Consider the following 22030-nt stretch of genomic DNA (forward strand, 5'->3'; position numbering starts at 1 on the left):
GGGCCAGGGGCTTTTTCTCCCTGGGAATTTGGAAGGCCGCCGCGGAGCCCAGAGGAGAGAGGCCAGGAGCCTGGGCTGCTGGCCCCAGGCCTCAGGGCAAGCCAGAGACGTTTCCTGACTTGTGTGTTGTCCAGACACGTCCATCTAGGCAGTGTAGGAGCCAGACATTCAGGACAACCCGGGGCACTAATAAAGACCGTCCCGCCGGCCAGCGCTGTGGCCTAATAGGTTAAGCCTCTGCCTGCCACACTAGCATCCCATATAAGTGAAAGTTCAAGTCCCAGCTGCTCTACTTCTGATCCAGCTCCCTGCTAATGCCTTGGGAAAGCAGAAAATGGCTCAAATCCTTGGGCCTCTGCACCCACATGGGAGACCCAGAAGAAGCTCCTGGCTCCTGGTTTTGGATTAGCCTAGCTCCAGCCACTGTGGCCATTTGGGGAGTGAACCAGCGGATAGAAGATAAATTTCCATCGAGTGGAGCACCTCCTGCCTGTGGCACCCAGGACATCCAACACGTTCAAAGCAGGTAAAGGGTGAGAACAAATGACAGCCAGACAGGGACCAATAGTGTTGGGGCCTCCTTGTTGGACAGATCATAAAATAATGGAACAAGAGTCCTACTGCTCTGCGAATAGCAAGAGTTGGCTAGGTCTCAGAAGGGTCCCAAGATTCAGATTCATACCCAGATAGGCTCCATCCCCTGTACCCCCTGCAACACTATCCAACAAGCAGACCCTCAGATGCATGATTTGCGATCTTTGATTTTTTATTTTTTCACCCCATTTTTCTATGAACTCTTCAAAGTCCCCTCATAATGCCCCCTGGAGGACTCTGGACCAGGGCACCACGGGAACTTTGCACATGCCACAGCACTCCACAGTGTTCTTCCCCCCACAGCTGACCTAAAATCGAATGGTCCTAAGCTGCTCCCCAGCCCCCAGAGATGTGTGTAATTAGATAAAATGAGGACAGAAAATGTCTGTGTATCTGTGATACTGGGATGGCTGCCCAGGAAGGTAATGAGCACCAGGACCCAGGCAGCCCCGTGTGCGCCCTCTGCACGTGGGGGCCCAGGGAGAGGAGGTGCAAATACATGACCTTTCCGAGTTGACATTCTTATACGGTTTTGATCCTGTGGCCTATATTTTGTGCCACATCAGCATTTTCCTGGGCTTTCAGCATTGAAAGGTGTCCAGCGGTCCGGGATCTGAACTCAAATTTGACTCTGGGAGCATAAAGACTCAAGTCTTCATCTTCCCCTGATACAGGCTTCGCCAAGGGGGTACCTTCTTCCAAACAGCCATCAGCACAGGAAGAGGACTCACGTAAATTACAATGGTGTGAGGGCCAGTGTTGGGGCATAGCAGGTTAAGCTGCCACCTGCAGCACCACAGCCCAGATGGGCACCAGTTCCAGTCCCGGCTACTCCACTTCCGATCTAGCTCCCTGCTAATGCATCTGGGAAAGCAGTGGAAGATGGCCCAACTACCTGGGCTCCTGCAACCCATGTGTGAGACCAGGATGAAGCTTCAGGCCCTTGGCCATTTGGGGAGTGAACCAGTGGATGGAAATCTGTCTCTCCCTCTCTTTCTGTAAATCTGCCTTCCAAGTAAATAAATACTTTTTAAAAAATCAAATATATAAATAAATCTTTAGAAAGAAAAAAAAAAGACATTAACAATGCTTGATCCACATCTTTCCCGAAATGACAGATGAAGGTTCTCAGTGACCCTCAGGCCATTTTCCTTGTTTCGGAGTCAAGTGAAACAGCACTGTGTACAACTGGGAGGCTGAGTCAGAGGCGAACTATGTATCCAGGCATCGATACTGTGGACATATACAGAAGGCAGACTCCAAAGAACATGTGTCTGCAACAGTGATGGGGCTAGTTTCCTCCAAAGCTCATTAGAACAGGCAGGGGGCCGGCGCCGCGGCTCACTAGACTAATCCTCTGCCTGCGGCGCCTGCACTCCAGGTTCTAGTCCCGGCTGGGGCGCCGGATTCTGTCCAGATATTTCCTGAAGCAAAGTGATAGATCCTAGAGATCTGCTTCCAGGGCTTTCCATTATAACTAACTGCAGTTAAGGACTGCAGGGGCTGAGAGAAGAGTACATGCAAGACTGTGTGGGTCAGCGCCACGGCTCACTAGGCTAATCCTCTGCCTGTGGCGCCAGCACCCCGGATTCTAGTCCAGGTCGGGGCGCCGGATTCTATCCCAGTTGCTCCTCTTCCAGTCTAGCTCTCTGCTGTGGCCCAGGAGTGCAGTGGAGGATGGCCCAAGTGCTTGGGCCCTACACCCCATGGGAGACCAGGAGAAGCACCTGGCTCCTGCCATCGGATCAGCGCGATGCGCCGGCCGCAGCAGCCATTGCGGGGGGTGGTGGTGAACCAACGGAAAAGGAAGACCTTTCTCTCTGTCTCTCTCTCTCACTGTCCATTCTGTCAAAAAAAAAAAAAAAAAAAAAAAAAAGACTGTGTGGTTAAGGGCAAATGTGGTCAACTCTCAGGGTCAGCAAGGGCTGCGCCAGGACCAGGGGCCAGGCAGGCAGACACACACAGTGTATCTGAGCCAGCCTGGGGCTGGAGGGCAATCCCACTACCACTTAGAGGAGCCACAAGAAGTTTGGTGCAACACAGGGGAGATGAGGAGGGGCTGTCCCTCTGGGCAGGCTATCAAGTACACCAGCACCTCCCACACTGAGTTTCCCTGGAGCCTGCGGACCACCAGGCACCCATGGGTGGCTCCGTGCGGGCTGCGAACCCCATAAAACCACATGCAAATGTTCACGCTCACACCTCTTTCTATGGGGATGACCCTTGGTATAGGGCTCTTGAAAGGACCAAGGCAAATTAGAAACACCCAAGAGGACCAAGGAGCCAAATGCTAGCCTATGTCTCCTTCACTGTCTCCTATGTATCACAGAGCACCTCACGTCACAGGTTTGTCAGAACTAACAGGATGAGAGGAGGCTATAGGAGGTGGGAAAAAATCACCACTCTCCCCACCAAAACAGGCCATCTGTGAGTAATGACCCTGTATGCCAGGCCCTGGGGCACACTTTGAAAACCTTGGGCCAGAGGCATGGTGCAGTAGGTTAGGCCACCACTTGCAATACCAGCATCCCATATCAGAGTGCCAGTTCCAATCTAGCTTCCTGCTAATGAGCCTGCTAATGATGGCCCAAGTGCTTGGACACCTTCCTCCCATGTGGGAGCCCCAGATGGAGCTCCAGGCTCCTGGTTTCAGCCTGCCCTAACCCTGGCACCTGCAGCCATTTGGAGTCAACCAGAAAATGAAAGATCTCTTTCTTCTTCTTTCCCTCTCTCTCTCCTCTCTCTCTCTCTCTCTCTCTCTCTCTCTCTCTCTCTCTCTCTCCATAATTAATTAAAGGGAGGAAGGAAGAAAGCCAATGCCTCTTTCCAGAAAGGCACATGGAAAAGTGTCTTCCCAGCCTCCTGTTTGCGAGCCACTGTTGCAAATCCAAGTCCCTAACTGTGGATGCGAGTCACCCAGGGCAATTCACTGCAGTGCCCACATCAGCCTCAAACTTTAGTTGGCAGTTGCCTAGCAACGAGTAACCCTGAAGATACATCCCCAAACCGAGATGCCAAGGAGGGCATTCTGTGGACAAGTTGGTTCTGAAAACCAGGCCCCCGCAGAATTCTGTCTGCCAGGCCTCTCTGGGGCTGCCTGGGGAAGGAGCGGCCTGCACAGCAAAACGAAGCTGGGAGGGGAGCCGGGAAGGTGTGCGGCTGGGCGTGTGATTTCCCAGCACGGGGAGCAGGCGCGAGAAGGGGAAGTGAGGAGTGAAGGAGGAGACAGCTTCGATGCAGAAGGCGACAGGCGCCTCTTCACATTCTCGTTCAGATCGCGCCTACGGTTGCTCTTCCAAGCACTGCTGAGCAGATCCAGCCATGCCTGAGGAGACAGCGAGTGGCATGAAGACAGCAGAAGCTACACCCAGGCCTGCCGCGGAGCCATCACCCTGCAGCAGCTCCCAGAACCCCACTGACCTCTGTAAGGTCGGGTGGCCAGGATGACAGGCCTCCAACGACAACATAAGAGTGCAGCCCCAGAAGCACTTTTTTTTTTTTTAAGATTTATTTATTTGAAAGACACAGTTACAGAGAGAGGTAGAGACAGAGAGAGAGGTCTTCCACCCGCTGGTTCACTCCCCAGATGGCGGCAACGGCCGGAGCTGCGCCGATCCGAAGCCAGGAGCCAGGAGCTTCCTCTGGGTCTCCCACATGGGTGCAGGGGCCCAAGGACTTGGGCCATCTTCTACTGCCCTCCCAGGCCACAGCAGAGAGCTGGATCGGAAGAGGAGCAGCCGGGATCAGAACTGGAGCCCATATGGAATGCCAGCGCTTCAGGCCAAGGCTTTAACCCACTATGCCACAGTGCCACCCCCACCCCCACCCCCACCCCCTGCCAAAGCAGTTTTTAACCAGCTCTCCGGGGCAGCTCACTCCCTCACATCGGCTGCAAGTGCAAAGAATAAAGAAACTGGACTTCAGACAGAGCCCTCAACCACTGCTGTGTTCCCCAAATGTCTGCAACAGCCGGGGCTGTGCCAGGGCCGAAGCCAGATGCTGAGAATTCAATCCAAGTCTCCCTGTGAGTGGTAGGGACCCAATCACTTCAGCCATCACCATTGCTTCCCCAAACCGAGATGCCAAGAAGGGCATTCTGTGGACAAGCTGGTTCTGAAAACCAGGCCCCCGCAGAATCCGATCTCCAGGCCTGGGGAAGGAAGCTAACTGCTTCCCAACACTAGCAGGAAGCTGGGTGAGGAGTTGGAACTGGGTAGCAGAGCCAGCTCCTCCGGGTGGGATGCAGGCATCTTAAATGGTGTCTTAACCGCTAGGTAAACGCTTGCCTTCCGAAATACTTTCTTAATGAAAAGCTCAGACACGCCTTCAACTGAGAGCAGGTGAGACTGGGTCTCTGAAGATGCATTTCCAATCCAAACCACCTCACGGGCCGACAGCGGGCGCCTCCCTCTGTCTGTGCCGCCGACGGTGAGAAGCATGGGAAGACTGTCTTCTTTAGAAGCCATCAGCCCTTTGAGAGGTCTCGGGGGGGTCAGGGGAAAGGGCACGTACTCCTATCAGTCTGGAAGCAATTCGGGAAGAACAAACGCGGAAGTCAAACAACAACAAATAAGGCGGATATAAATCCAGATAAAATATTAAAATCATTAAAGGCCTGCTGCTCCCTGAAGATTGGGAAAAATGAAGGGAGTTAATTAAAAGCAATCTCCACGCACTGCTGAGCCGGCTGGGCCTGATCAATCAACAGCTGTGTTGGAGGGCAGGCCAGGGGCTTCAGGCTGGGGCGGCTGACAGGGGCGCGGGGTTCTGCCACAGAGCCGGCTGTGACGGCAAACTGGACACGGTGACGTAAGTTTCGTTGTTGTAGTAAACATTTTATGACCACTGAATAAAGTTGTTCTTTGGCGAGAAGAGAAGAATGATCAGCTCGGGAAAAGACAGCCTGGGAGACACAGGCCAAGGGGTCTGGTTCACAACACACTCGGGGTGCTGATGTCCACATCCCGGTACTGACCCCAAAGACAGGGCTTCTGGATTTTTCTCTCTACCTGACCTGCAAAGGTAAGTGTGTGTTTGCCTTCTGCAACCGCTTGGCTTGTGTTTGTCTGGGAGACCGGGGCGGGGGGGGGGGGGGGTGCAGTCAGGAAAAGGAACAGAGAAGAAGAGGAGACAGGAAAGAGACAACACCCCCAGCCCCCAAAATTCCCACGGCTGATCCAAGCCAGACTTTTCGCGCGAAACTCAAAGGTCAGCGAAATGGCGGGAACTCTTTTTCTGTTTTTCTTTTATTTCCTTCTTTCCTCCTTTTTTCCTTCCTTGCAGATAAAGTTTGTTTTTTATTTTAAAACAAACAAAAAACCAGCTCAGAATTGGAATTTTCAGGCCCCGTCCAAGTCAAAAAGGCTGCGATTTTAGAAGGGGCAGAAACCCAGGCCCTTCTCCAGGGGAAAGCCTCTAGTTCCTCCTTGATGAAAATATAATCAAGAGAAATGATTGGGGGAAAGTGTTTTTTCTCCTCCATAGAATTGGGATTGGAAGGGGAGTGTGTGCATGGGGAAACATAAGGAATTATGCATTTGGATATGCATTTTAATTAGGTGGACAGAAGCAGCCGCCTGTTAATTTTTCTTGCTTGTTTCCACTTAGCATTCATCACAGGCAGAACTACCATAGAGCGCTCCCACGATAATAGATGGTTCTGCATTGGCTAAGTCCTCAGGGAAAATAATTAGCAGGAGAGAATATATTCTCTGCACTCCCACTGCCCCATCCACCCTGCCCTCCCCCGTCTCCGGCACCAGGGCACCTCCCCTCTCCCTGCCCCCCACCCCACCCCAGCTGACAGTGGCGGCCCTGGAGAGGCCTAGGGGAGCAGTCAGCTCTCCAGTTGACAAGCACACTTCCTTTGCCCTGCCAGGGAGCAAGAGTCTAGAAGGAGGAACAGACAAGCCAGAGGCCCTCCTTGGAGCGGGAGCTCCTAGGCACAGCGCGAAAGGCTGCTAAGCTGCTTGGTTCTGTGGGTCAGGTTGGCCATGGCTATTGCCCAGGGCGGGAGAAGGAAGCTCCAGGAGGGTGACAGCTCTCACCAAGCGCCACAGGCAACAGATGATAATCTGTATCGTGGCTGGGTCAGCTCTACCGAAGAAAGGATGAGATTTTTGCTTAAATTTTTGCTGATTTTTATAAAGTAAAAGCACATTGTAGCTTTGCAGCAAGAATGAACTTGAGAGGGCCCATGCTGTGGGGCAGCGGGTTGAAGCCGTTGCCTGCAATGCCAGCATCCCATATGGGCACCAGTTAAGAATCCTGGCTGCTCCACTTCTGATCCAGCTCCCTAATGCACCTGGGAAAGCAGAAAGCAGGGGAGGATGGCCTTAGTGCTTGGGCCCCTGCCACCCACGTGGAAGAGCTAAATGAAGCTCCTGGCTCCTGGCTTTAGCCTAGCTCAGCCCTGGCCATTGTAGCCATCTGGGGAGTGAACCACTGGATGGAGGCACTCACTCTCTCTCTCTTGCTGTAACTCTTTCCAATAAATAAATCTCATTTTTACAAAGTGAATCTGAAGCATTTCCAAGACTCGCAACCAAAATCCAACTCCAAAATGCTAAGCTCTGATTCCCACCACAGTGTCCCCACAGCCTGGGAGTTCTTTCCCATACAACTCCACACTGGCCACTGGCCTCCCTGTTCACCTGCTGATCCAAGCTCCAGCCCCACCCTCCGTCACCTCCTCCCTCCCAGTGGTCTCCTGTCGCTCCCCCTCTTCATGGAGGAGCGACACTAAACCCTGCGTTGTTCTTTCGTCTGCTCGGCCCTCCCCGGGTTTGCTGCTGGTTCTTCCCGGGTTGGCTACTGTCCCTTCCACCTCCGTGGAAGGGCGGCTCCCCCTGCCACTTTCCCCACTTCCGCGGGGGAGCGGCACACCGCCGGCCGGCTCTCTCGGGGGCTGCACAGGTGTTCCTTCAGATGTTCCTGGTGCATGTTGTCTCTCTCCTCCTTTACAGTCCTCTTCCACCAATCCCAACTCTGCTACCCACAACGCCGAGTACGCTGCTCTCCTCCAATCAGGAGCAGGTCCTGCTGTTTATTGGTTGAACTGGAGGCAGCTGTGTAGAAGCTGTTTCCTCCTCTCCCAGCGCCATATTGTGGGAGAGCAGATGCATAGAATAAGTCTTAATTCCAGTAACTTAGTCTAGTTCGAGTTGCTCCCCACAGTCTCCATTGAAGGACAAGGACCCAAGCCCAGGTTCCCAGAAAAGCGCTCCTCTGTGCCAGGGGGCTGCCTCTGTGGGAAGACTCATTTCAGGGCTGAGCCGGGAAATGAAGTGAGGGCTCCCCCGGAGCTCATCTTCTCACCTATTTCAAGGCCAGACAGTGGGAAAATCCCATCAAGATCCAGGGTTTCGGCCGGCGCCGCGGCTCACTAGGCTAATCCTCCGCCTAGCGGCGCCGGCACACCGGGTTCTAGTCCCGGTCGGGGCGCCGGATTCTGTCCCGGTTGCCCCTCTTCCAGGCCAGCCCTCTGCTGTGGCCAGGGAGTGCAGTGGAGGATGGCCCAGGTGCTTGGGCCCTGCACCCCATGGGAGACCAGGAAAAGCACCTGGCTCCTGGCTCCTGCCATCGGATCAGCGCGGTGTGCCGGCCGCAGCGCGCCGACCGCGGCGGCCATTGGAGGGTGAACCAACGGCAAAGGAAGACCTTTCTCTCTGTCTCTCTCTCTCACTGTCCACTCTGCCTGTCAAAAAAATAAAAAAAAAAAAAATAAAAAAAAAAAAAGATCCAGGGTTTCGCATTTCCCCAGAAGCAATGATTACACTCGAAATGTAATGCCAGAAACACTGCATATTTTCATTTGAATCTTCGAATAACATTTAACAGATTAGGTATCGCTGACTCTCTGAGAAGGCCTCAGCCTGCTCCAGGGAACTCTCCAGTTCTCCCATCACACCGCACGGCTGTGCTTTCTGCCTTCTGAAATGTCTTCACGTCCATTATTTCATCTGGGCCCCTCGCTGGTGAGCAGGGCGGGGTGCCGGGGAACGGAAGAGCCAGGAGATGCAAGCTCTTCTCATTGACGGAAAGACAGGCTGGATTTGCTACCTCTTTTTAAAATATGCTGTCGTTTTATCATTTAACCTTTTTAATTCATATGTAATACTTATACATTTTATGGAGGTACAGTGCAATTTCAGCACATATACACAGCATCAACGGATCCGCTAGCCTCTCATTTTCCTATATTTCAGCGTGTTTGGAGACTGCAGGCTCCTCTCCCACTTCTTTATACAGAATATAACGCAGTGTTGTGAGCTGCAGTCACGTAGCCACCTCGCTGTACTGTGTGTACTGTGGAACACCAGGACTTGTTACTTCTCTCTGTTATCCGACCTCCCTCTACTGCCTCCCCCACCCTCCCAGCTGCTCCTGATCACTATTCTAAGTTCTGAACTACTTTTTTTTTTATATATATATTTCCATATATGACCAAGAACATACAGCATTTGTCTTTTTGTGTCTGGCTTATTTCACTTAACATAATGACCTCCAGTTCCATTCATTTTGCTGCAAATGACAGAATTTCATTCTCTTTGTGGCTGAATAATAGCCCATGTTATATACATACACATTATATATATATAAACTGTATCCATTTATCCATCAATGGATAACTTGGTTGGTTCCATATGTTAATAATACTCATATTATTGGTAGAAATTCAAATTAGCATAGCCATCATGGAGAACAGCATAGAAGTTCCTCAACAGAAGTCCACGTGACCCAGCTATCCCATTTCCGGTATATACCCAAAGGAAATGAAGTCAGCATAGGAGACTTCGGCACTCCTGTGCTGGTGGCCGCGCTAACTTGTGACCCTGTGACCTCTTGACTCTCTCTGCACTGTCCTGTCCCCTGCGTGCTCCCTCCCACCCCCATGTGCCTAGGGAACCTTCACTCCAAGCCTCACCAAGCAGCTATGAACCCGGAACCTCCCCAAACGCAAGCCCTGAACCCCAACAAGGAGCCCCTGCTCTGGAGTGAAAGGAGGTACAAAGGGAAGGCAACCCTTGTGCGTGGTGGTAGCCATAGGTGAAGATAACCTCTGGGTTCCCAGTGCATCTTCTCCCAGAACACAGTGGCATGCCCATAGTGGGGATGGGAACAGCTGAATTCTGTAGCACTATCAGGATTTTTTAAGGTTTATAAGGTGGAGATTGCTTGTACAATCTAGAAACTAAGCCCCTAAATGTTAAAGATTCCAATAATGAAGAGTATCTAGGCACAGCCCTGTAAGAATTGCAAACAAGGACTCAGATACTTCTACACCACTGTTCATAGTAGCACTGTTCACTATAGCCACAAGGTGAAAGCAACCCTAGTGCCCACAAGCAGATAAACGGATAAACAAAATGTGTATCTACATACAACGGCTATAAAAAGGAATGGAGTTCTGACGCATGCCACAACGTGGACAAGCCATGAAGACATTATGCTAAGTGAAATAGGTCAGACACAAAAGGACAAATATTGCGTGAATCCACTTACATGAAATGCTTAGAACAGGCAAATGTGTACAGAGAGAAAGCAAACTGATGCTTACTGGGGGCTGTGGGAAAAGGGAATGGAGAGGGCATTGTTCAATGAGTCCGAAGTTTCTGTTCAGCATAATGGAAAGTTCTGGAAATGTATAGTGGTGATGATGGTACAACAGTATTAATGTGCTTAACGCGACTGAACTGCACACTTGAAATGGCTAAAACGATGTTTTATGTCTATATATATATACACATACATATATTTTCCCACAATAAAACCAACTTAAGGGGACGCTCCTCTCTCCTGGAAGACAGGGTGACTACTTTGCTTTTTCTCAGTTCGAGCCTCAGAGTTCACACACTGGCTTCTGTGCACTCCCTGACGGTTTTTCAGCCCCTTCTTCCTCCTTTAGTGTTGCAGAAAACTGCCAAGGGGCTTTTCAACCAAAGGAAAGGCGGAAGATAATTACCCCAGTGGGATCTGGGACGTTCTGAAGGCACGTCATTCAGGGAGAGGCAGTGAATTCCAGAGCAGACACTGCGACACACACCCAGGAGAGGGTCAGACCCTGCACGTCCAGCTCCCGGGCACCTCCCTTTGCTCAGCAGTAGCACGCGGGCACAGAGGGAGCTCACTGAGACATCAGTACAGGTCCACCGACCTCAGCTCACTGCAGCTGCCCCAGTGGAAGTGAAACAAGCACTGTGTTTCCACGTTAACTGGTATGGGTGTCATGGTAGGGCAGGAGACCAGAGACTCTATGGATAAATGGAACCCAGACGAGTAGCTGGATGTGTGGTTGCCCTTCTTCTACCTGCCAACACTGCACATTTTAAACAGCAAGGAAAGGGCAGATACTACCTATAATTCCAGTCTTTTTCACAAGCAACACACTTTATCTGAGCACTTCTAAATATCACAATGGACCAACTGGTCTACGAGCTCCTCTTTCTTCTCTCATCTGTCTCTGGTTGGGGTGATGATGAGAAGCACAGGGCGCCAAAGGAAGAATCAGAGGAAAACCCTTCATTCTAAATGGCCCAGCCCAGCCTCCTCAGTCTTAGGCTCTGAGAAGGCACAGGAAGTTCTGACCACAACAGAAGCAGGTGTGGGAGCACCATGTGGCAAGACTGGGCCAGAGATGGTGAAACTGAGGGAGCGTCTCCCAGTCTCATGATTCCCTTAGAGCCACACTTTAAAAACAAGAAAGAATGTGAACTCTGGCCCCTGACTGTCCTCCTCATCGACCGAAGGAAGAGCCAGGAAGGTTTTACTCGGAAGGAATTTCAGCAATCGCACTCATCTTTAAGACAAGGAACACGCAGCCCAGAGAAGCTACGTGTCCAGCATCACATGGCCAAGTTGGTGGCAGGGCTGGGAACCCAGCTCGAGGCACTGGAGTCCTCTCCGGAGCTTCTTCTCGTCCGTTACTCTGAAGTCACCAAGGTCACCAGGACAACCCACTGGTGAGAAACGAACATGAGAGGGTGACACAGCCACGACAACGGCCGGGGAAAACTTTCTGCTGGAACTTGCGATTGCAGATAAAATGAACAGCAGATTTTCCCGGTGAGTAACAACATCAGTGGAGCTCACCAGTTCACAGCAGCCTGTCATGGTTGCTGTCCCTGGATTGGGGGGTGGGGTGGGCCCAGGGTGCAAACAGCGGGTTAGACATGGGTCATCATTATTCCCCAGGCTCGGAACAGAGCCTGAAGCTGGGGGGACCACTCAGTGTGGGTTACTTGAACCCAGTTATTAGGAACTCCAAGTTTAATCCCCTCACCTCTTCTGGCTCCCTGAATGTTGGCTGCCTCGGGGCTTCAGTCTCTCGTCCTGCCACTTGCCCCCACGGCGCACAGATGCACACCTAGAAATCCTCCAGTCTGCTCTTCCTTTCCCACCCCCCACCCCCAACACCTCCTAACCACTGCTTTTAAAACTCCAATGCAAATCACAAGCTTCAAAACCTTCCCTCGGTGACAGTTTTACGATGCTAGCTCCATTCATCCATATGGTTTGGCAGACTGTGAAACACCAGTAACCTGACCAATAAGAAAAACAAATCACAAAAACACTACAACACCTCATCTCTTCCCAGTCACTGACAACAACTAGAAAAACCTGGGAACTCACAGTGGATCCTGCTATCGGCCTCTCTTGCCCTGAGACAACCATCAGGGCAGAGCTGCAGACCACACGGCGGCTTTATCCACTCAGCCACCTCTCTTCCTCCTCCACCCCCTCTTTATCTTTCCTTGTTAAATACCTTCATATTCAAAGACTATTTAAAACTAGGGTCATGCTTACATAAGACTCCTGATGGAAAATCGTGGCCCAGCAAAAAATATTTCAGTGGTTGCGGGATTCTTTTGGCCAGAGGTTTGCCACATTTGGCTACATTTCTGTGTTCTGGTGACTTTCAAAACACTCAGAAACCACAAAAGTTACTTTGCAGAGGCTGGGATAATAAACAGGCCTGGCTTCCGGGGCCTCTTTAGGACTCAGCTCCCACTGCCACGAGGATCCCCAGGGCTGCACTTTGAAGACCGCAGCCTCAGCCTCAGTTCCCAACCTCTTTCTGACCCAAGTTCAAACTGAAACATGCTACAGGCAGGTGTCTGACAGCAGCTAAGATGCCGGCATCCCACCTTGTAACGGCTGGGTTCAAGGACCCCCTCCACTTCCAATCCCAGCTTCCTGCTGAGGCAGAGCCTGGAAGGCAGTGGTGACGATTCAGGTAATTGGGTTCCTGCCACCCACATGGAAGACCAGCCCCAGCCATTGCGGGCATTTGGAGAGTGACCCAGGGCATGGCAGTGTTTTCTCTCTCTCTCTCTCTCACACACACACAAATAAATAAATATATAAATGATCAATCAGTCAATCTTTCAGCATGCTGACCATGGCATTTTATTTTTGGCATTGATCTGAGGAGACAGCCCTGAAACAGCTTTAGATATTACAGTCTTCTCAGATGCACACAGATTCTAGCTACCCGCATGATTCCAAAACACAGAGCAGGATGAGAAGTCTCCAACCAAGCAGCCTCCAAATTCCAGCCCACCTTAGGGGTCTGAGCAGCTCCCAACCACTGCTACTCTCAGATGTCTCCCAGGGGGTCTGTAGGCCCCGGGCCATTCTCACAGGCTGACCCTGTGACAATGCCTCCTCTGGGATTCTGGCACAAATGAATCGCCCAGGCATTCACCCCACTGAAAAGTAACGCAAGCTGATGAAGGCTAGACAAGTGAGGGCTTTCCTGCAGGTGTAACCAGAGCAAAGGGACACGAAGGTTCTTTAGCACCTGTTAGTTTCAGATGTCCAAGGGTCCTTTTTCATACAGAGCTAAAATCACATCCATAGAAGGCTGCTGCAAGTCACCAAGCCCCAATCACTCCTGTCACCTTAGTACCTGCCCACATCCCACCCCACCCCATCCCAAAACAGCCAAGAGGAGAGCAGAACCAAGAATGTGGCTCTCTCCTTCCTCTCTGAAAACGAAGGGCCGAGGCGAGAGTGGGGCCCGGCTTTTGACAGCCACATGCACAAGCACCTGGGATTAGAATGCACTTCATTCAGATCAGAGAACGTACAGAGGTGAAGTTTGCAGGCCCATCTGCACACAGGACCTGGGCTTAGTAAGTGCACTCACTTCCCCAGAGCTGTGGGACATAAACACACAACTCCCAGCCAGAGCAACTCCTTACAACGCAGATTTTTATACAATCATGAGTGTGTGTGTGTGTGTGTGTGTGTGTGTGTTCACAGTTGCAAGCAGGACAAAATAGTTTACTGGTCTCATTCTTTATAAATAAGTAATTACAGGAGGCAAAGCCCTGGTGATTTATATGGAATAATTAAATAATAATAGCAGTTATTCTTTTCTAAGTAGGCAGTTATAATAATAGATACATATGTGCATAATCAAGTCTGGCAGAAGGTGGCAGGCATTCCCAGTTAAGTGAATACCAACTAGGGTTCCGATAACTTAATGAAAGAGTAAGTTGTTTAAGTGCTGGGGGAAGGTGGTGTGCCGGAACCAGAATATTAAGATTCGAACTGACACTAAATGCACTGCTTATGCAGAAATCAACCAGGATGTAACAAGGTGACTACAGGCACAAACTTGGTCAAATCCCCATTCATATTACCTAAGCGTGTTTGCTTCACTGCAGGGCCGTTCTCTTCAGTGAGAATGAGAGTTCCGATTCCAGCTTCCCGTATCAGAGCCCCTGGTTCAAGTCCCACCTCCGCTTCCAAACCAGCTTTCTGCTAAAACGCATCCTGACAGGTGGCAGATGACAGCTCAGGTACTTGGGTCTCTCCCTAGGTAGAATTCCTGACTCCTGGCTTCAAATTGGCTGAGCCCTGGCTGTTGTAGGCATTTTAGGAGTGGGTCACTGAATGGAAGATCTCTCTTTCAATTAAAAAAAATATTTTTAGATTTTAATTTTGGGGGCCAGTGTGCGGCATAATGGGTAAAGCCACTGCCTGCAGTGCTGGCATCTGTTCAGGTGCTAGTTCAAGTCCAGGCTGCTCCACTTCCCATCCAGCCCCCTGCTGATGTGCCTGGGAAAGGAGTGGAAGATGGCCCAAGCCCTTAGGCCCTTCCACACACATGGGAGATAGGGAAGAAGCTCCTGGCCCCTGACCAGCCCAGCTCTGGCTGTGGTGGCCATTTTGGGAGCGAACCAGCAGATGGAAGACTTCTCTTTCTTCTCTCTCTCTCTCTGTAACCCTGCCTTTCAAATAAATCTTTAACAAAAATTTTAATTTTTAAAATGAGGCTGACACCCACACATCTTCCCTCATTGTAGCTGCTGCTATGAATAATGTGAACTGTGCATTTACACACCACACATGTCCATCAGTGCTTTCCAATTCCATTTGTCCAGATGTGATGGCTTGGTGGTGGGGCCACCTGCTGAGTCCCCTTTGTGATCTGATCAGTCCTGGTAGCTCCTGTTTTTGCCTCTAACACTCTGCTGGGCAGTAATAAGATGTTAAAGGCGACGACACAGAGAGAAGCCAGGCTGTCAGCTTCAGAGAGGAAGGGAGTGAAGGGTAGAACAAGGAGGGAAAAAAGGGGGGAGTTGAGGGGAGATCAAAGACCAGCAGGAAGAAAGCCAAACTGCTGAGAGCTGGGGCCCTAAGGAAGACCCCAAAGCAATGAGACTGCAATTGTGCCAGCCAGTTACCCCAGCGAACTGAATTATTGAATGTCCCAAGTGGAAAAGGCCAGGGTAATGAAAAATAGCCCACACTGAGAGTGGACAGAGCCCCAAGTAGGTGCTGCGGGAAACCTGAGCCTGCTTCTCCCTGGTACATTCACTCCACTCCACCCCAGTTCTTCGGGAACCCTTTGTGCGACCAGTTTCTGCAGGGGGCGTCTCTGGTGGTGGCTTTTTTTTTTTTTTTTAGAGGGAGGGAAAGAGGGAGGGAGGAGGAGGAGAGGGAGAGAGAGGAGATTCATAAAGCACACAGAGAAAATGCTAATGTCGCTCAGCTCCGTTTCATTGTCCAGGAGGGACACAGGAGGGCACAAACATCGCTCTGCAAACCAAGCCCCACGCCCCCGCCCCGGGCACCACCGCCTGTCCGTCCCTTCAGCCCGGTGTATCTCGGCGCTTTGTTCTAATTTTTCCTATGCATAATTTATTCACGTGCGTGCTGTTTCCCCATCAGCAACTTTCAGCGACAATTGAAATATAGAAAATGTGCTATTAAACAAGTTGTTTTCAAAACATAGATGCGACTGGCGCCCGTCCCCTGCCCGCGACTTACGCGCGCGAGCTCTCGCGGAAGGAGTTTCAAAAGCACGCAGGGCGCAGGACTCGGCTGGGCGCGCGCATTGTTTACACCACCTCGCCTCCAGGGAAAGGGACTGGGACCCGGGCGGCTAATTATAAATGACCCCTCAGCCCCCACCTAGGAAACACAGGCGGGGCAGGGGAGGGGGGAGATGAGGAGGCAGTGGGGATGTGTGGCAGCGGAAACACGGGACGACGAGTACAGCACGACGCAAACGTCTCTAATCACCCTGAGTATAATTCAGAACTAATTCCACTTACTAGCCGGCGCTGGACCACCTTCTTCCCGCTTCTCGCCCCTTCCCCCACCCCCAACTCCCCCCCGCTACAGACACTCTCCCCAGACGTGCACCCTTTCCACGGTCCAAAAACAAAAACAAAACCAAGCCACACCGGAGCGCGCGGCGAGCCCCGGGCGCCGGGAGGCTGCGCCCGCCCGCGCGTCAGCGGGCTCCCGGGTAACGAGCGTGCGGCTTTCCCCGTAGGAAGCCCAGGCGGCGCACATGTGAAATACATTTCTCCAACTTGAGTTTCCCAGGTGGCATCCGCTCGGCTCTGTGGTTTCGGCTGGAAACCGGGAAACTGCTGCTCAGCCGCGGGGCGGGTGCAAACTCAGAGCTTCGGCGGCGTGGCGGCGCGGGCGCCCGGCGGCCGGGATGCGGCGAAGTTACGCCCATTGATTCCGCCGTAAAACAATATCGTCCTCCGGCCAGACGCGGTAGCGTTCGAGTGCGGCGTATCCGAGCTCCTCTCCGAGGAGCCTCGGCGCCCCGGGGCCTCTTCACCGCTACCTACACGCTGGTGAACGCGAAAGCTCTCGTACCTGGGGCTCTCCTGCCCCTGCGCCTCGCCACGGCTTAGAACGGCTGGGAGAGAAGCGGGTGCACGCGCGCCTGACTGCCCCCGTCTGTCCATGGCGCCAGGACCCCCACGACCACTGCCTGGGCCGAGATCCCAGTCTTCCGCGGCAATCGAGGAGGCGGGGGCCGGGGGGGGGGGGCGTGGGCGCGCATACGCGGAGTTCAGAGAACCAGGGTCAACCCCCACCACGCACTCCGCGTCCCCCACCTACCAGCACCTCACCTGCCTCTGGCCGGCGGCCCCCCGCAGCGCGGGGAGGTCCCGGGCGGAGGAGCGCGGCGCCGACCCCAGCCCCTGCCCCGGGCACCCCTCGCCCAGCGACACTAGTTTCCAAGGCCGCCGCCCCCGGCTCTGCGGTCGCGAGCGGACTTGGCGGCTTAACAATTCCACGGACTGGAAGGAAGGAAGGAAGGAAGCCAGGACGAATAGGAGGAGGAGGAGGAAAGCAGGCGGTCGGACCTGAGGACTGGCCTCCGCGGGGGCTTGCCCAGCCCGGCCCCCGCCGTCCCGGATCCGGGCGTCCGCTCAAAGTGTCGCGCGGCAGCCGCAGGCACCTGCCCCTCGCTAGAGCCGGGAGCCCCAGGCCGCCCCTCCGCCCGCTTCGGCAGCTCCCCAGAGCAGGCGACAGCACCTTTCAGGAGACCCGCGGCGTCCCTGCCCCCGGACCCACCCCCCGAATGGACCGGAGTCGGGAACGGGCCCCAGCCAGGGGCAACCGAACACGGTCCGGCGGCCGCCCGGAGCGCAGTCCCCGCCGGGGGCCTCCCCGGCCCCGGGGGCTCCCAGGCCCCGCTGCGCCCCCGCGGCGCTCTCTCAACTCCGGAAGGTTTGCACAAACTCCCCTCCGGCGATCGGAAGGCGGCGGGCACCCTGCAAACTCCCGAGCCGCCGCGGCTGGCCGAGAGCCGCGGGGCGGGGGCCGCGGGCTCCGGAGGCGCCGGGCTCCGCCGAGCGCATGGAGGCGGCCCCGGTCCGCCGCTCGCCCCCGGCCCGGCCGCCCCCAGCGCCGCGCTCGCAGCCCGGCCGCGCTGGGCGCTCGGGGGACCGCGCCGTCCCCGGGCTGCCCGCGACCCCCCGGCCGCCGCGCGCGCGCGAGCGCCGGCTCGCCGGCCGCCGGAGCCTCTAGCTGCCAGTCTCTCTCCGGATCCTCCAATTAAGCGGAACGCAAATGTAACAATTTTCTTCTTGTTAATTGCATCTCCTGACATTTCTGCGCGCTGGCGGGGGGGGGGGGTAGAGAAGATGAAGAAGTAAGAGCCGAAAGAAAAGAGAGAAGCCGCGGCCGCAGCGGGAGGCGCCTGCCCGTGCCGTGCACCGGCCGCGCTGGGCGCGCGGAAGGCGCCTTTTTTTTCATATTGAAACCACGCGGAATATGTACATTTTTGAGTCGTACTTACGCTTTCAGGGGGTTGTGAATGACAGTCGCCATTTTGCTACAATGTAACAGAATATTGTCTGTCTCAGAGTTCTAAAGGTTCGCTCAGGGGAAGCGGCAGGCCAATCAGAGCACGGGATACCGGCCCGCCGGCCAATCGGCGCGGCTGGCCGCCGGGTGGGCGGGGCCTGCGCGGTGGTAGTTATTAGGGGAGCTGTCAAAGCCCAGAGGTCACTCCCTTTTGTAGAGCCCGAGAGCTAGCAGGTCTTAAAGGGGCAGTACCGCGCGAGCCGCTCCCGCCGGGACGGTGCCGAGAGGAGACGCTCCGGGAGAGCGGGCGAGTTTCCTTCGGGTCCCTACTTTCCTAAAATAACTGCAGAGAGTTTGCGCTCCAGGGTGGAAATATTTACACATTGCCAGCAGCCCAGCGGCTCCCATTCATCGGCCGCGCACACCGCCGTTCTTCAGCCCCCGCGGGGTCCATCCCCGCGTTCCGGGGCAAAGTTGGAGGGCAGCCGTGGCCGACGCCCAGCAAATCACCGCACGCGTCCAGCCGCTCGCTAAGCGCTCCGGGTGCTGCGGCTTGGGCACGTTCTGGTTCCCCAAGTGTTTTCTTTATCTCGGCCGCCTTCCTCTCCCGGTCTCTTGGAACCGCCGCCGCCGCTGCTGGCGACTCCCGGACAGCAGCTGCCCTGTCCCTGGAGTGTCTCCATGTCAGCCTCGCTGCGGGCTCCAGCCAGGGCTTTCCGTTACGTAAGGCTCGGGGGTCACCCTGCGCCGCGCCCCCGCCCCCAGAAACTCCCAGAGCGGCGAGACCCGTATCCGCGCCCGCCGGAGGCTTGGGGGCCCCAGCTGGACGCCCCGGCTCTCCGCCCCTCGGGAAGCCGGGGACGAGGCACACGTCGCGGGCGGGGTGTTGTCCGAGTCCCTTTCCGGGAGCGGCGCTCGCGACTCCGGCGTCACCTTTCACTACTTAGATAGAAGGCGAAAAGAATTTGCTAATGAGTAATCCGCTGTGGCCAGAGGCGTCCGCTCGGAGTCAGCAAGAAGTCCCGTCCTGGCCGGGTCCCGACGGAGGCGGGAGGCTGGAGTGCAGGCGGGGCGCGGGACCGGCCCCCGGGCTCTGCGGACCGCCAGCCCCCCACCCCCACGCGGCCGAGTCCGGTCCAGCGGCCGAGGTCGCGGGGTGGGGGCGAGGGGCGGCTCACCTACGATCTCCGAACATCAGTAAGACGTCCCAGAACTTGCCAAGCTCAACTCCATACCCCAGCAGGGCTGCGGATGAGCCGCCGGCTGCTGAGTCGGGGTGTTGGTCAGGGGACCCCTTCCCCGTGCCTGGCCGGCGGCGCAGCAGCGCCCTGGCCCAGACGGCCGTCTGCACAAACCAGCTTCGGTGCTAAGCGCAGGCACTCCCTGCGCGAGGGGCTGGACCCAAAGCGCGTCCTTGGGCCGAGATGAGCCCGGGCATCTGAACAGGCCAGCACTGTTTTCTCACACCGGAAGCGCGAGTTTCAAGTTATCAGGCAGAACTTCCCCCAACGACTTTGAGATATCAAAAGCGCAACCATTAGCAGACAACGGCCTTATTTTAATGCATGCAGTCTGGTAAGGGAAGTGAGGAATGTGGCGCCTGCTCCCGACAAGGTTTACGATCCAATGGGAGAGGGAGGGAAAAACAAATTCATATTGCATATGAGAGAGTGGACATAGGGTTAACTGTCAAAGCCCAGAGCAGAAGCCAGTGTAGTCCCACTGGAAAATGGCAGATCAATCTGTCTTCGCTGTCAGAGATTTGAATCCAGAACTTATTTATGTTACATCTTGTACTGATTGGACTGAAAAATAATACATTAAAGATAGTAATTTTAAAAAAAGATAGCCTTGACTTTTTGTAATTCACTGGAATATCATTTTAACTCTGTCAATACACACGTGAGTTCTGAAGAAGCAGAATTATTACAAAGCTACCTTTTATCAATTCTGCAACATCAGTGAGCTGTTATTACTTTAACTTTGGATTTTATTTCATAGACAAAAGAACTTTTTTTTTTTTTTTGGCCAGATGTTCAAAAGCAAAGGGACTTAGGAATGTGTTTAAAGGAGACAGGGTTCATGAACAGTTTTGGAAAATGTTCAGTTTTAAAATGGAACAGCCTTATGTACAGTTAGGGGTGCAGGCTGTGGAGTCCCCCACTTACCAGCTGGGTTACCATGGGTGAGCTTCCTTAGCACGAAGGCCTCAGTCTCCCCAGCTGTAATAATGGAGCCTCGTCCAGGTGGAGTCTATGGAGAGTTGACTCATCCTGATGGCAGAGGGAATGCATGCAATCTGAGTAAGCGGACACTACAGGAAGTGAGACTGTCCATAGAGTATTGCTTTTTAAATGAATTATCTCAAGAAAAAAATGAGCAACTGAACAACTTTGATGGGATTAGAATAAACAAGAAAGCTTCAGTGAGGCATAATATTATAACCACGTAAACTTCAAAAAAAATCCTCTTGCTGATCACAATTTCAAGACATTTTTTAAAATCACATTCCCAAAGCTCTATAGAGACACATATTTAAATCACCCCATCTTACCCCATCCCTTTCATCTTGACTGAAGCGCTTAGGCAACTGCATGCCAGGGCAGGGCAGATCCAAAATAGCACTGCCCCTTTGCACCTGAAGGTTCACCGTCCAGTCCGGGAGCCAGGAGCCACAGGTGACCACTGAGCACTTGAAATGTGGCTAGTCTGATCAAGATGTGTTGCACCTGTAAAACATACACCACATTTTTTTTTTACCATTTATTTTTTATTCATTTGAAAGAGTTACATAGAGTAGAGACAGACAGTCTTCCTGCCATTGGTTCACTCCCAAAGGGCTGCATTAGCCAGAGTTGGGCCAATCGGAATCCAGGACCCAGGAGCTACTTCTGGGTCTTCCATGTTGGTGCAGGAGCACAAGCACTTGGGCCATCCTCCGTTGCTTTCCCAGGTACATGAGCAGGGAGCTGGATCGGAAGTAGAGCAGCTGGGCCCCTATGGGACGCCGGGCGCTGCAGGCTGGGGCTTTAACCCGCTGCACCACAGCACAGGTACCACCACATTTCATAGACTGAGATTTGGAAACAGTACAATATCTCTTTAATAACTTTTATGTTGGTCACATGTTGAAATATTTCAGATTTACTGAGTTAAATAAAATATTAATACTAAATTCATCTGTTCCCTTTTACTTGATTTTTTTTAAAATGACACTCCTGGGAAATTTCAAAGCATGCGTGTGGCTCATGTTATATTTCTAGTGTAATGGTGCTGGACGGTGTGTGTGGGCAGGGGAAGCTGCGCGGAGCCCATTCGCAATCGTGTCCGTCCATTATGTGTAGCTTCCTGAATTCAGCCTTGCGGTTAGAGAGCAAAACTGGATGGCCACGCTCAAGTATGCACTGGACGATGCCCGGGGAAAGGAACACCCAGGGTGCAGCCAAGGACCCAAGGACCTAAACCCCAGGGACACCCATCTCTGTTCACTCCAAAAATGTTTGGAAGGGATCCTAGCAGAAGCCGGGAAGGATGGCATTTTGTTAGCGAGTTTCAACTTTTCAGCCAACTTTTTAAAGGCTTATCTCAATGTGAGAGAGAAGTAAGGGAAGGAGAACACAGGTCCTCCAAGAGCCAAAGAGTTCATTTGGAAGAGGAAGTGTGCCACAAAAGCCATCCAAAATAAATGGAGTTCCTCTGGGGCTCTGGCAGCTGAAGGGGGTTTAAGTCCTGTGGGTATGAAAAACAAGAACAAGCTCACCCTCAGTCCTTCCATTCAGCCACAGGAACAGCCAGTCATGGCCTGAGCAGCTAGTTGGCCGTTCCCTGAGATCCACGACCAACTCTGGTGTGTTCTGAGCAC

General features: G+C 53.3%; 1 protein-coding gene across 6 annotated transcripts in view; it reads right to left on the bottom strand.

Moving 5' to 3' along the window:
* The window catches only part of DPF3 (double PHD fingers 3), a 307659-nt gene extending 288021 nt beyond the window's left edge, over positions 1 to 19638 (bottom strand). Inside the window, exon 1 of one of the 6 annotated variants that reach the window (XR_007911682.3) lies at positions 18161 to 19628. Coding sequence is in view for 4 of the 6 variants with exons in the window: in XM_051826041.3 (XP_051682001.1) it covers positions 18161 to 18192 (32 nt within the window). In the remaining 2 variants the exon portion in view is untranslated. Of the gene's footprint in view, positions 1 to 18160 lie in introns of all 6 variants that reach the window. The other 5 variants (XR_007911683.3, XM_051826041.3, XM_017349461.4 and 2 more) reach the window with 5 other exon arrangements.
* Between the last annotated feature and the right edge of the window lie 2392 nt (positions 19639 to 22030).

Source organism: Oryctolagus cuniculus, chromosome 20 (assembly GCF_051225735.1).
Source record: "Oryctolagus cuniculus isolate XC-2025 breed Fujian yellow rabbit chromosome 20, ASM5122573v1, whole genome shotgun sequence".
NCBI classification, from domain to species: Eukaryota; Metazoa; Chordata; class Mammalia; order Lagomorpha; family Leporidae; genus Oryctolagus; species Oryctolagus cuniculus.